This window comes from Lynx canadensis, chromosome C1 (assembly GCF_007474595.2).
Source record: "Lynx canadensis isolate LIC74 chromosome C1, mLynCan4.pri.v2, whole genome shotgun sequence".
Taxonomy (NCBI): Eukaryota; Metazoa; Chordata; class Mammalia; order Carnivora; family Felidae; genus Lynx; species Lynx canadensis.
Window position 1 is genome coordinate 80412798 of NC_044310.1, and position 15716 is coordinate 80428513.

The window sequence follows — 15716 nt, forward strand, 5'->3', positions numbered from 1 at the left end:
AATGTTCCGTGTGCACTTGAAAAGAATGTATATTCTGCTGCTTTTGGATGAAATGTTCTGAATATATGTTAAGTTCATCCAGACTATGTTATAGCTACTGTTTCCTTATTGATTTTCTCTTAGATGATCTGCCCATTGCTTAAGCAGGGGATTAAAGTTCCCTACTATTACTGTATTATTATCAATGAGATAGTTTGTATTTGTTATTGATTTATATATATGGGTACTTCCAAGTTGGGGGTATAAATATTTACAACTCTTAGATCTTCTTGGTGGACAGACCCCTTAATTTTGATATAATGCCCTTCTTCATCTCTTGTTACAGTCTTTGTTTTAAAATCTAGTTTGTCTGATATAAGTATGGCTGCTCTGGCTTTCTTTTGATGCCCATCAGTATGATAGATGGTTCTCCATTCCTTCACTTTCAATCTGCAGGTGTCTTTAGGTTTGAAAAGAGTCTCTTGTAGGCAGCATATAGATGGATCTTGTTTTTATTATCCATTCTAATGCCCTATACATGTCTTTGATTGGAGCAATTAGTCCATTTACATTCAGAGTGATTATTGAAAGATATGGATTTAGTGCCATTGTGTTACCTGTAGAGTTGGTGTTTTTGGTGATGTTCTCTGGTCCTTTGTATTCTTTGTTGCTTTGGTCTTTTTTTTTTTTTTTTCCCCTCCACTCAAAAGACTCCCCCTTAAAATTTCTTGTGGGGCTAGTTTAGTGGTCACAAACTCCTTCAGTTTTTGTTTGTCTGGGAAACACTTTATCTCTCCTTCTATTCTGGTTGACAGCCTTGATGGATAAAGTACTGTTGGCTGCATATTCTTCCCATTCAGCATGTTGAATATATCCTGTCATTCCCTTCTGGCCTGCCAAGTTTCTGTGGACAAATCTGCTGTGAACCTGCTTTGTCTTCCCTTGTAGGTTAAGGACTTTTTTCCTTTGCTGCTTTCAGGATTCTTTCCTTGTCTGTGTATTTTGTGAATTTGAGTATGATATGCCTTGGTAATGGCTGGCTTTTGTTGAATTTAATGAGAGCTCTCTGTTCACCTTGGATTTTGATGTCTGTGTTCTTCCCTAAATTAGGTAACTTTTAGCTATAATTTGCTCAAATACACCTTCTGCTCCTTTCTCTCTCTCTTCATCTTCTAAGTCTCCTATGATATAAATGTTATTACATTTTAATAAGTCATTGAGTTCCATAAGTCTACTTTTGTGATTCATTACTTTTGCTTCTCTCTTCCTTTCAGCTTCATTATTTTCCATAATTTTATCTTCTTTATCAGTGATTTGTTCCTCTGCTTCATCTATCCTTGTTTTTATGGCATACATTTGGATTTGCATCTTGGTTATAGCATTTTTAATTTTGGCCTGACTAGATTTTAGTTCTTTTATCTCTGCCGTAAGGATTCTCTAATGTCTTTTATATTTTTGTCAAGCCCAGCTAGTATCCTTATAACTGTTGTTTTAAATTCTAGTTCAGATGTTTTATTATATCTGTATTGATTAAATCCCTGGCCAACATTTCTTCCTGTTTTTTTGGGTTGGATTCTTCCATCTTGTCATTTTGGAGGTGAAAAATGAAGGAAGGAAGGAAGGAAGGAAGGAAGGAAGGAAGGAAGGAAGGTCGGTCCTAGATGTGTTTTGGGTTGATTGTTAAGAGAAGCTTGATAGAAAAAAATATATATAAAAACTTAAAAATAATTCAAAAAGTAAAGAAATTGCTCCTTCTGTATAAAAACCCCCCCCCAAAAAAGGAAACCAAAACAAACAAACCCAAAGGAAGCTAGATCCTGTTTCCCCCAGAGCTGAAGCTTTGCAGCACTCTATGATCAGTAGACTTGGTGCGTGCAAGGGGGTTATGCTGGTCTGGGAGAGGGGTCTACCGCTCTGATTCTCAGGTGGACTTACTCTAGTGGAAATACACCTGTAGGGTACAGTGGGGGCAGGGTTAGGTGTAAGTTGCTCAGGTCTTCATTTGGTGGCACTCTTTTTCTCTCAATGAGGTCAGTCACTGCTGGTGGGCAAGGGGTAAAAATGGTTCCACCCTGCTCTCTCCTCTCTGGAACAGGGAGCTCGTGCCCACCACTCCTCAGGAAGTCCTCACAGACAAACAATTGCCTCTCCAAGGGGTCCCTGTCTTTGAGCTGTCTGCCTGCCAGACAGCACAGAACACCTGTGTTTTATCTTAGGCACAGCTAGGTTTCAAACCCCACACATCAGAGACCCTTGTGGCAGAGACCCATGCTGATCCTCTGGGGGAGGGTCTCACTGCACTGTGTTGGATGCTGGCTTGTCCCAGAAAATAGTTACATGACTGTACAGAGGTTCAGAGTTTATGGTAAATTGTAATACATAGCCAGCACCAGGGTTGCTGTCCTCAGCTAGCATCTTTGTTCCTATGCTGGTGAATGGGGTAGCTCAATGGTGCCCGCAGGATCCCTTGCCTATGGAGCTGCTGTATCACCTCTACCAAATGCTCTTCAAGCAGGGGAACCACTTCTCCCCGTGAACCACAGGGAATCCTCAGACTGCACTGCCCACTCCTGGGGCTCCTCCCTCGTCCCCCACTAAGCACAGCCATGCGCAATCCTGGTAATGCTCTTGACCTCCAAAACTTCAGACACTGCACTCTGCTGTTTATAAAAAACTAGCAGTATTGAAATCCTCTCCTTGAGACAAAGCATAAGAGACTCTTAAAAACTGAGAACAAACTGAGGGTTGATGGGGGGTGGGAGGGAGAGGAGGATAGGTGATGGGTATTGAAGAGGGCATCTTTTGGGATGAGCACTGGGTGTTGTATGGAAACCAATTTGACAATAAATTTCACATATTATAAAAAAAAAAAAAAGAAAAAAAAAAAGAAATCCTCTCCTTTTTCCAGTCAATGGTTTTGGGGAAAATTTTTTTTGTGCAGTCCCCTGTGAATGTTTTCACCCTTTTTTTCCCACTCTTTCTCTCTTGTTCTCTCTCGCTCCTCTCTCTGTGATCAGGGCTCCTTCCCCACTGCTGCAATCGTGGCTCTTTTCTCCCCAAATCAACTCTCAGCATTTCCTCCCTTCCACGGGTCATTTTTTCTGCTTGTAGATGTGCAGCTTTGTTCTCCAAGACATCTGATCGATTTCTTGAGTGTTCAGAATGATTTGATATTTCTCTAGCTGTGCTTGAGGCAGGAGGCAAGCTTAGGGTTGCCCTACACTTCTGACATCTTAACATTCTCCAGAACATTTTGAAATGACAAACTGTATAGAGGTAAAACTAATTAGTGGCTGCCAGGAGACAGGGATGGGGGGAGCACAGGGAAGCTCCTTTGCAGTGATGGAACAGTTTTGTATCTTGATTTTCGTGGTGGTTACACAACTACACGAATAAAATAGCATAGAACTATACATATGCACATATACAACTGCACACGAATACATATAGAAAAACAGTGAAAACTGAGTAAGGTCTGTAGTCTGGTTAACAGTACAGTATCATACTAATATAAATCTTCTGGCTTTGACACTGTACTACAGTTATATATGATGTCACCTTTAAGGAAAGCTGGGTGAAGAATATAGGAACATCTATGTATTATTTCTGCAACTTCTTGTGATATTGTTTCAAATTTTTTAAAAAGCTAAAAAAATGATGTGTTCAAATGCTTTTTAAAAAGAATCTTGAGTAGCAGAACAAGCTGTTGCTGCAGAAGTGGAAGAACAATTTCTGATTTCATTTTTTTCCAACAGAATTACTCTCTATTGCATGTCTACCTATCATTTCTTTACTCTATTTTTCTTGAAGCTAACTAAATAAAAGCTTCTCAAGGACATAGGCTCTATTCTAGTAACCCCTTTCAGTGCCTACTGCAATACAGATGTTAAAAATAAAATACTAGTTTTGAATTGAGCAAGTTAGCTAATTCTGGCAGAATCCGATACATTTATAAAGAGAACTAGAGTTAAGTTACACTGACTAGTTTTGCGACCTTGGTTACTTACACCTCTCTGGACTTTGGGCTCCTCATCTATGGAATGAATATAATGAGTATTATGTGAGAAGACTGTTAGGAAAATTAAGTGAGTTAATGTATGTAAAGTACTTAGAAGAGTGCCAGACAAATCAGAATAGCTCAATGTTATTTTTCTAAAAGATTTTAAAAATATGACTTTTAGGTGGATCCATTCTGATGAATCAAAATGATAATCAATAAAATGGTTAAGTGGTTATTTCCTTTAACTATTAGGTTTCAATGAAAAAAGTCTGTGGGGATTTTAAATTTTTTTAAGTTTATTTATTTTGAGAGAGAGAGTGAGCAATTGAGCACAAAGAGGAGAGAAGCAGAGAGAGGGGGAAGAGAATCCCAAGCAGGCTTTGCACTGTCAGCATGGAGCCCAACATGGGGCATAAACTCACAAACCATGAGATTATGACCTGAGCCAAAACCAAGAGTTGGATGCTTAGCTGACTAAGCCACCCAGGCGTCCCTGTTTGTGGGGATTTTAAAGAAAAAAGCCCAATATACCATCTTAAAAGTACCTATGATATTTAGCCTTTTAAAAATGACTACTTCTTACTTGTACTGAGTTAAGTCCCAGGTCCTAATAATTTCTAATAACAATAAAATATTATATGTAAAATTTCAATTAATAAAGGTTTAGTCTAAAGATTTCGACTTTATGTACATTATGTGACTCTCTTACCTAGCTGACTTATTAATCTTCACTCTTTTTTTTTAATTTATTTTTGAGACAGAGAGAGAGAGAGCAGGGGAGATACAGAGAGGAAGGGGACAGAGGATCCAAAGTGGGCTCTGTGCTGACAGCAGCGAGCCTGATGCAGGGCTCGAACTCACAAACCATGAAATCGTGACCTGAGCCAAAGTTGGACTGCTTAACTGACTGAGCCACCCAAGTGCCCCTAATCTTGACTCTTCTTAAAATGACAGTTTTGTATTCTCTCTTACCCACCTTTGCTTAAATGTCATCTCTACTCGGAAGCCTTACCCTACTTCCCAGAGAGGATGTATCACACTACAACCATCTAGCTATAGGCAAGACTGCTCTACTGTGCTAACTTTTATAATCTCTTGCACACAGTATAAATCCTGGCACAGAGTAGGTCCTCAACAAATATTTGTGAATGAACCAACCACTGATATATTCCCATGGCAATTTTTACTTGCTACCATTAAGGAACTTGGTATATTGAATTATAATTATTTTCCCATTTGTCTCCTCCATTAGAGTGTAACCTTTTTGAGGCCAGGGCCCATGTCTCACTCATGTTTGCACCCTCAGTAACTAGCACAGTGAGTGGAACATTTATCAAAGATATGTACTGAGAGGCTACCATGGGCCGGGTATCGTTTTCCAACAGTGGACAAGGCAGTCACAGTTTCTTATGGAATGACAATAAAGGATAATAAAAAGGATAATTTTTATTGGGACTAATACTATGAAGACAAAAAAGCATAACAATGCGACAGAGGAATAAGGAGAAGTACTAGTAGTCAGGCCTTTGTAGGAGATGATACTTGAGCTCAGAACAAAATGGAGCCAGTCATGTTTAGGTCAGGAGTAAAGAGTCCCAAGTACAGGGAACAGCAAGTACAAAGGCTCTGAGATAGGAATCAGTTGGGTTTGTTTAAAAAAAAAAAAGGCAGGTGTGGCTGGCACATAGTAAACTAAGGAAAGAGAGGAGAAAAGGTCAAAGAAGCAGGTCAGGGCTGGAGCATGCAAGCTATCCTAAGTTTAAACTCTATTCTAAGAGCACCACTGGAGGATTTTAAGCATGAAGTAACAGAATCTAGTTTACATTAAAAAAATTACATTGGTTGTTAAATGGTAAAGAAAAATTGTGGGGGATCATGAACTTCCTTCCACAGGCAGACAAGTTAGGAGACTATGCAGTGGGGTGGGGGGGCGGACGGCATGGAGGCAGTCAAGATGGACTGAAATAGACAGATGGGTGATAAATTTCAAAGACATGGCTGGCAGGACTTGCTACTGAACACGGGAAGTAGGGTGTGAGAAAGAAGAATCAAAGATGTCTCCTGGGGATCTGACTCGAGCAAATTTACTAAAACAGGGAAAGAAGAGGAAATATCTACTATTCTGGACTAAGAAAGTTTCAGATGTCTATTAGATAACCAACTGGAAAAGTAGCACACAGCAGGCACTTGCTGCATACTTTTAAAAATTACCACTTTCGGGATAGACTCATCTACAAATCAAACATATAATACAGCATTCCAAATTTGGCTAACTCTATTTGCTGCTTCCAAGATAACAAAGATAAACAGAAAAGAATAAGTGACTGAAAGGACCAGAGATCTCAGTTCATTTGATGAAATCTCATTTTTGCTGTTATTGATGCTCCTTGACCCAGATTTTTAATATAAAGGTGCCATATAACCTCCTGTGGCTTACTGCCTCAGTTTCCTCAGCCATTAAACGAGAATAACAGTACCACCTATCTTGTATGGCAATCGCTTAGTGCCACATCTGGCATATATAAGTGCTCAATAAACATTACCTATTATGTTCCAGACGGAATTTCCATTTAAAAAACATTAAAATGTTCTATTATTCAACAGTCATTCTGGAACAACAGGGAAGTGTCTGTGTTTATATTTTATAGATGGCAAAGTGAGGTACAGAGACAGTTGAATGGAGCAGTACACTCAGGTGCACACAGTTAAAGTAGAGGAGACAGGTACCTGGCCGTTCAGGCAACTCCAGTGATTTAAGGTATGATGCTGCTATCCCTTCTAAGAGTGGGTTTTTCTTTCACTTTTTTTTTTTTAAAGAAGTAAAAAAGGAATAGTGCTTTGTGACAAAAGTCATAAGAAAGTCAAGGATGAATGCAGAGAGATCTGCATGTTGTAAAAAAGGCCTCTTGACCCTTAACTTTTCTCTGTAAAGTGAAGGGAAATACATTAAGTGCAAATTCATTTTGTGAAGCCAACTGTATGGGAACAGCTGATCGGGTAACGCTCAGGTTTGAAATGATTTTCACTAACTCAGCTAAGAATGGAAATAAGTACTTCACATCCCCCAACCCCTTTTCACTCTTATTCCTTTAGAAACGTCATAATAGTTTTTTCCTTCCATTCTTTTACAAGCAAATTTATAGCATTCATAAAATTTTAGACTAAGTCAGAAGGAAACTGAGAGGATATCTAATATATTCTTTCATTTTAAGGTAAAGAATGAGGCCCAGAAGGGAACTGACGAAAATGAAATGAAAGCCAAAGTGGCCTGGGACCAAGTGTCCTAATGCCCCACGGGTTACTCTTCCCACTACAAGGGTATCAAATGCCAGGCCAGGCAGTCACCAGAGCTCCTCTGTGTCTATGACAGCCATCATCCATCATGTCACTACTTCCTTCTGAGCCTTAACCCTTTGGAGTCCTAAACCACACTCAAGCTAGCTGCTGCCAGTGATGGTGGCCATGCCTCTAGTGATCTAGTAAATATAAACACCAGATTTCCTGCTTAAAATATCAAGACCTTTTCTCCCTTCCATTCTGCCTTTTGAATTTTAGAAATAAATAAACTTTTCTGGGCAGTAATGATTTTTAGGGAAATATCTAAATTCTACACACTGAAAATGTGGCTGGAGACTGTGAAATAAACTCACTTTGTCTAAAATTTAAAAATAAATATAAGCAAAAGTAATCTATGGTGACAAAAATCAGAAAGTGGTTGCTCAGGGCCAGGGAATGACTGGGAAGAAGCAGGAGAAAACTTTCTGGGGTGACAGAGATGTCCTCTATCTTGAGACGGACACAGTCAGACTATACACAAGATCTGTGCATCTCACTGTTTGTAAACTGTATCTTTTAAAAACAATCTAAATACTCATGCAGAAAATTCAGATTTTAAAATTCTCATCCAAAGAAGGGACTTGAACCGCAGTTCAGCTGATGAAAGGCAATGACCAAACTCAGAGATAGTTCAAAGTCAAGCTACACATTTCTGTTCCAACTACTCATGAGAATAATACCCACTAGACCAGAACTTGTGTATGTGGAGGGCAAGTGAAGAGCTTCCTTTCAGGATATGCTGCTGAATGGATTCGGTCTTAAAATAGGAAAGAAAGTGTTATTTAAGAACTGTGTACACTCCTATGATAACATATCCACCACTCTCCATGGTCTACTAAAATGCATTTAGAATTTAATAACAGAACTTCATCCTAAAGACCACAGAGAACTTAAGATGATAAGGAAAGTAAACTTGAACACAGTGCAGTAATTATGTTTTTAGGTTTCTATTTTCTGTATTATTCTCCTATAAAAACTTGGGTGTGTGTAACATTCTGCCCACTGCATTCCATATCTGATAACACAGTCTTGACAAAAAACAAGAAGAGTACTGAAAAGGAATAAAAAATTGGCTCTCCTCTGGCTGATAAGCACATGATGTTGGCTCAGGAACCATAGGTGAGTAGGAAGACAAATTGGTTAAAGACACTGCTCTGTTAGGGCTTATCACAAGAGGAGAGGGGAGAAGAGGGCAAATTTAGAGTTTAAGTTACAGCTAGAAAGGGAAGACAAATTTCTCACCTCTTTCAGCAAAGTGCATTGCATGATAAATTTTAGCATATGATCATAAAAAGGTCCAGTATAGAATCTGGTATACTGATAAAGGGTAGCTGTGTAAGAAAACACTATGTTCCATTACTAATGAAAGACCCACAGGAGACTGACTGTCCCTCTCCTTAGTGATGGTCATACATACCAAATCTGGCTTCACTCGGTGAGTCAGTGGAAAGGAGAGCCACATAGAGTACAAAGTGGTGAGCACTGTGGACAGCCAGGACTGCTGAACCTCACGGCTTCTGGGAATGCGGTGAATAAAGTATTCGGGAAACTAGAAGGAAAATAGTAACAATCCAAGTCAACCGGGCCATTGATAACCATGGTAAACACAGCAACAGTTAATGCTTGTAGACACAGGTCATGCTTTATTTAAAATTTTCATTCTAACTACTTGTAAATTAAGTTACAAAGCCCTTTCCATGCTTTATATGACATACATCATCAGGTTATGACAGAAAAGTTCCTAAATATGATTAAAAATGTTAAAGTTGGTGTTGACAATAAGTTGGGATAAATTTTCTACAAAATATGTTTTAGGCAAAGAGGTTAACATGCTGATACACAAATTGTTCTTACAAACCAACATGTAAGGCAAATAATCTAATACCAAGATGGCCAAAGGAGATGGACAGAGAACCCCAAACAGAAGAAACTCAAACAGCCAATAAACACAAAAAGATGGTTAATAATTAAACATAAAAGAAGGCAATAAATCATTTTTTACTTACCCAATTGTCAAAGACCATGGTTACCCAGTGTTTTTTGAGGGTGCTGGGAAATAGACACTTACATTCCCTGGTACAACTTTTGCTTACAGCTTTTTGTGAGGGCAATCCAAAAATATCTATCAGAATTTTAAGTGTGTCTACTTTTGATCCACATTTCTGTTTCCAGAAATATATCCCACAGATTCACCTACATGCTTATTCACTGTATCATGCATTGTATTTGTGGAAATCAGAGACAGCCCAAATATCCTCCAATAGGAAATGGAGATGTTCACACAACAAAATATATGAAGATAAATTAACAAATGACAGATTTATATGAGCTTACATGGAAGATGTGCCAAGCTAAATTGTTAAAAAGAATATGCAAGTGGCAGGACAGTATGTTTAATACGGTCCAGGGTGTATTAACAAATCACAACACATGTGTGTTGGTATACACAGATGTACACATATTAGTATCTGCTCAGAGAAAATCTGGAACTATTCACCATAAACTGCAAAGAGGGGATATTTTTATTTTCCAGGTCATGTATGTCCACACTTAAAATTTGCAACAAGCATGTACTGTTACTTTCATAATAAAAGAAATGAACATTTCTCCTTGAATCAAAGTTCTTGGTATACTTGTTATCTTTTGCTATGTAACAGATTACCTCCAAACCCAGTAGCTTGAAACAACAAATATTTTTGTTTCTAACTTTCTGGGGGGTCAGGAATCCAGAAGCGGTTTAGCAGGGTTATTATGGTTTGGAATCTCTCATGAAATTGAAGTCAAGTTGTTGGCTGGGGCTGCAGTCATCTGACGGCTTGACTGGGGCTGGAGGATCCACTTCTAAGGTGGCTCACTCACATGGCTGGCAATTTAGTGCTGGTTTTTAGCAGAAGATCTTACTTCTTTGCTACATGGACTTTTCCATAGGGCTACTTGGGTATTCTCATTACACAGCAACTAGCTTCCCAAAAGCAAGTGATTCGAGAGAGGGAAAGGCAGACACCACAATGTCTTTCATGACCTAACCTCAGAAGTCACACTTTTGTCATTTGCACAAAGTCCTACTGGTTACAAAGGTCAACCCTATTTAATATGAAAGAGACTACACAGGGGGCTTGAAACCCTGGGGGTTTCTTGGAGCTTGGCTACCACACAGGTTAAGTCAGACAGTAAAGGACTAAGTATTTAATACACTCTTCTCCCCATCTCCCTATTGGCTTAGAGGTACAATATACTCCTTGAGAAAATAGAAAAGGCTTTTCCTAAACTAGTGGAAGACATACAATTATTGGTCCTGAGATTGTGTGTTTAGAAAAAGATATGAAATTGTGTCTGGAGGCTTTTGTTGAGCCTCCAGTATGAGCCTTCCTCATTCTCCAGGAAGGCATGAGTATAGTTCTTATATATACTGCAGAAAATGCAAATGTACTGCACATGTGACTACTTTGTTTCACACGTGACTGTAAAGACTATTTCCTCCTCCTTTCATGTTACACCAGTGGAGAAGGAGAGATCTGGATTCAATATATTATTCACTATTTCTATTTATTCATCATTTATTAAACCAACATTGTTTTTCCTTCCAAAGGATTAAAGTACTAAACGTTGAACTAGAAAATAATACCGAATAGTTCCCAAACTACAGAGCAAACAGGGAGCAGTAAATAACCAAGTGGGGACAAACCTGTGAGGTGTTTTCTTTGAGATCTGTGCTTGCCTAATTTATGATTATTAATTGGAAAACACATAACTGGCAAAACAGTACTATGAGCCAAAATCCCTCATCAGAAAACTTTTGGGTCAGAAGTATTTTTAACAGGTAATATGGGGCATCCTTGGAAGTTTGGGGGAAGTAACCAAACATATTAATATCTCTGCAGCAAAACATGAATATTCACACTAACAAAGATAAATAAAGACTATAAGCCTTAGGCCAATTCAAATCAGGTTTTGCTGCCAAAGGTGCGACAAACTTCAGATCCCCTCCATCCCCCAGTTTTCAGAACTTTTTGGTAATTTAGATATGGGATTGTGGAACTTGTACTGCAAAACACATGTGAATCCAATAAGATGTCATTGCTATTATTACGGCAAAAATAACCCAGTAGGGTCTCATTCTAAAGGTTTTTTGGATGTTACTTCCCAGTTTTGAGGCCTGATCTCCGTATCAATAAAAATTTCTTCAAAAATGCATGGGTGTTTATAATGTCCCTTGAATCTCTTAAAGCTGCAAGCATATAACTTTGTAAAGAAGCAATGTGCAATATTTCTGGATATTTTTAGTGTCTTGAGGGGCTGGAAGCAGTTTGACTAAGGCTCTAGCAGCCCAACTCCTCAGATTCCATCTGCGCTCCAGAGGGGCAAACACACAGGCCTGGTAGGGAGGGGTTTTTCAAGGGCGTCTGTCTGGGTCTGAAGACGGCAGTCTCAGACTAGGACATGGAAAAAGAGACTACATCTCATCCCAGGAAGCAGCTTGAAGAAGCAGAGAAGATGGGTTTAGGAAGTCTTGTCCATTCTCAGAGGAGGAACAGAAACTAGTAGTGGGATGTTCTGGGGTGGAGACTGAGGGACTTCCAAGACGGAAACTGGAAAACAGGCCTGAGGTGAAAAACAAGGCTAGTGACCAGCATGATGGCCTCTGCTTCTGGAGGTGCATGCAAGAAGCTTGACCTCACCCTCCAGATCAGATGCCAGGCTGGGGAGTGGAGTCCCAGTTCCACTTGTGGCTGGAGCTAACTGGGCCAATGATCACACACCTACAGTGGCCAATCACCCAGTTTGCAGAGGAGAGTCCCAGTATAATTATTAACAGTGCCTCTTCTGCTCTCAGAAATGTCCCAGTTGAAATGATAAACTATGTAGTGATCCACAGGGCAGGACAATGAGTAGGTTCTTCCAAGTCACAGGGAAAGAAATTTATTCAGAACAGCAGGAGGCAACATGATGGGAGAATCTGCATTACCATTAAGGATAAGAGTGTAAGTGGTAGCTGGGAAGAAAGCCAAGCTGAAAGTTCTGTCAGTGAGATAAACAGGAAAAGAGTCAGGTGATGATGAACTCGGGGAAGGGCAGTGATGAGGAGCTAGACAAGGGATCAGAACCATGACCCTGACTGGCAGGGACAGGACAGTCCACAGAGTCCACAGCTCTATACTGGAGAGGCCCTCCAGCTCCAGATCCCATCCAAATCTTGCCTACATTATCATTTTTTTGATAAGAAGTTCAGATAATTGGAAATCCTACCCAAAAGATTTCTCTCTAAATCCAAGTCTCTCACCACCCATTCCCCCACTACAGCAGGTCAGTTCTCCTTAGACACACCTTCCCGACTAACCTTTCTAAGATACCCCCCACCCCATGTGTACCCGTACTCTTCCTTCCCCCATGGACAGGCTTGCTCTACGTTTTTGTTTTTGTATTTTGAGCTTTTTTTTTTGAGAGAGAGAGAGAGAGAGAGAGACAGAGGCAGGGAGGAGGAGAGAGAATCTTAAGCAGGCTCCACTATCAGCATGGAGCCTGACAGAGGGCTCCATCTCATGAACCATGAGATCATGACCTGAGCCAAAATCAAGAGTCAGGTGCTTAACCAAATGAGTCACCCATGCCACTCTACTGGCATACGATATACTTATTTATTTACTACCTGTCTGCCCCATTAGAATATAACTTACTTGAGGATGCCAGGAAATTTAATCACTGCAATCTCAGCACTTGTGAAGAGTACCTGGTTTACAGTTGATGCTCAGTATTTATTGAATGAGTGATTCAATGTTATTTATTGCATGTTAGTAGATATTAATCCAATCTTCTTGTCACCTAGCTGAGGTATATTTAGACAGACGATATAAAAGGGCACAAAGACAGTGATTTCAGAGTGCACCTTTAGGGCCTTATTTGTAGGGGCCACTCAGTAAACAGATTAAAATGAATGGAATTCTTGGGGCTAGAGAAAAAAACCTGAGCAAAGCGGGGGACTGGAAGTTTATAAAGAGCCAGAGCCAGGAGGCACCAAGTTCTAAGGGCTTGGGGAAACAGGAGGGAGAATGAGAATGAACCAAAGACCAATGCCCTCTTCCTTAACAATGTGTCCCAGGTAGAGAGCCTAGACTGCTCTCTATGAAACTGACCACTCACAAGGGCCTCAAGAAATGTCTCAACCTTTGTGGGTCCTCTCCCTAGAAAACAGATCCATGAGAGAAGAGTGTCCCCAAAGCTTTGAGGTCTGAGCATATAAGGGAAGGGAGCCTGTTAGGCTAGACAAGAACAGCAACCCATTCTGCACCTGACACTACTTGGAAAATTCTATGCCTTCAGTTTTGGTATTATACCTTCTACACGGGTGTGTATTGAAGTGGATGGGAACCTGGGCCATTTTGGTAAGAACAGGGCTCTCAGATTAACTATGCTTGACACACAGAAACTGGTGCTAGGGTATTTGATGTCCCATATTGCCTAAAGGAAATACTAAGGGTCAGGCCATGGAAAAATCTTGAGAGGTTTTTTGTTTTGTTTTTTTTTTTTTACATATAAAATAATCAAATACATGAAGAAATCAACAAGGAAAAATTATTAATAGAAAGATTGTATTTTGGTTTTAACAAAAGTTCCTTTGAAGACAAAAGAATGGGATGGAGTTTCAGAGAGCAACAGTTCAGGCCTGGCTATGACCTTTGGCCAGACATTCTCAGGGATTGGGGCATCTGGAGAAATCCAAATGAAGGCATCCTCACAGACATAACTATTTTTGTTAGTCTGTACCTTTGCCTTGAGGGAAATGTCCCTGACCCTCTTTTATGTCCTACTAATGGGATGCAGGACACAAAGGAAGCCTCATCCATCATTTTACCACCCCTACCCCTCACCTCTAGACCCAATATTTAGTTTAGGAGAGGCCACACAACCCAAGCAAGGTCAGTCTTCCCTGGATCCTGGACCCAAGAAAAGTAATTCCTTTGAAAGACACTGTGGGATGTTAAACTGGCTCTGAATCCATTCCACTGGGGCCATGAAATGCAAACTTTAGTGTTCCTCTATTCACTAGGCTTTTCTATAATGACTCAAAAGTACTATCATATTTGCCACCAAAACATGCTATTCCGCATTCCCAAGCCAGGAATCGACAAAGGAACAGCAGAATCTATCATAAATAAATTTCCTGGTTATATATGAAGATCATGAAAATATACATTGGCGTTGGCAGGGACGGAGGGTGGGGCACCTGCTCCTGTGGCTCCTTCTTCTAAAACCTCTACACACATTCCATATCTAGCTACTTATTCCCAACATCCCTGCTATTCTTGGTCCAAACTATGACCATCTCTCACCATGACTACAATAACCTCTCAACTCATCTCTAACTCTCCTCTGGCTCCCCTACACTTTATTCTCTACAGAATCACCAGAGATTATAATGTATAGCAGATCTTTCCTTTCATTCTCCTGCTTAAAACCCTCCAAAGGCTTACCAATGCACTTGGGATAAAATCCAAATTTCTGACAACTGTCTCTGAGGTCCTGTGTAACCTGGGCTGCCTTATCTCTCTAATGGTTCCTTGTTCACTCACCAACCACATCAGCCTTCTTTCTTGTTGTGTGAATACGTCAAATACATTCCTTCCTGAGGGCCTTTTCGGTTCATTCTGAGTGGTCTACCGTGCTCCCTAGATTGGATCAATCCAGGTCTTGCTTGAACATTACCTCCTCAGAGAGGAGGCAGGCTCCTCACGTGCCCCTCCCCCGATACACGGTCACCCTCCACCACACTGTCTTATTTTGCCATCTTCACAGCAATTACTCATACTTCCAATTAACTTGTTTGTTTGTGTGTTTGACTGGTGTCTACCTCTCTCTTCAGAACACAAGCTCCATGAGAGGAAAGGATTTCATCTTGCTCACTGCTGTAACCCCACTGTGCAGAACGGTGTTTCATACATCATGGGTGCTCAGTCAATACCTGCTGAACAGATAAATGACTGTCACTATAGTTTCTAGAAGTCCAGTCTGTGGTCTAGGTTGGATAGGATGCTGACTCTTTACCTTGTAACATCTCAGGATTGTAAGAGACCAACTAATCCAACCTCTCCACTTCACGGATGAGAAATCTGAAATCTCCCAAGGTGACACCACCAGCAAGTGGTAGAACAGGTCTTCCATGTGCCCTGAAATATGCTCCTGACTCACCCTTCTAAAGGCCCTTCTTTGATCTCTGCACCTCAGTTCTGAGGAATACATAATGAGCTGAACCAACTTCCCATGGAGCCGTGTTCCCTGCCTTCTGTTGCTTCTATATATAGCCAGCTACCCATTCTGACCCATTTTCTTTTCCTTCTCTGTTCTTCAACTCACCTACCCTCTATATCTACAGCCTCCAACCCACAGAGTTTGCCTGCTTCCCTGG

The 15716-nt window shown here is 40.3% G+C and overlaps 1 protein-coding gene across 1 annotated transcript in view; it reads right to left on the minus strand.

Moving 5' to 3' along the window:
• ALG14 (ALG14 UDP-N-acetylglucosaminyltransferase subunit) overlaps positions 1–15716 on the minus strand; it is a 102012-nt gene that overhangs the window by 56410 nt on the left and 29886 nt on the right. Inside the window, exon 3 of the mRNA XM_030327162.1 lies at positions 8733–8864. Within this exon, the coding sequence (XP_030183022.1) occupies positions 8733–8864 (132 nt within the window). The remainder of the gene's footprint in view (positions 1–8732; positions 8865–15716) is intronic.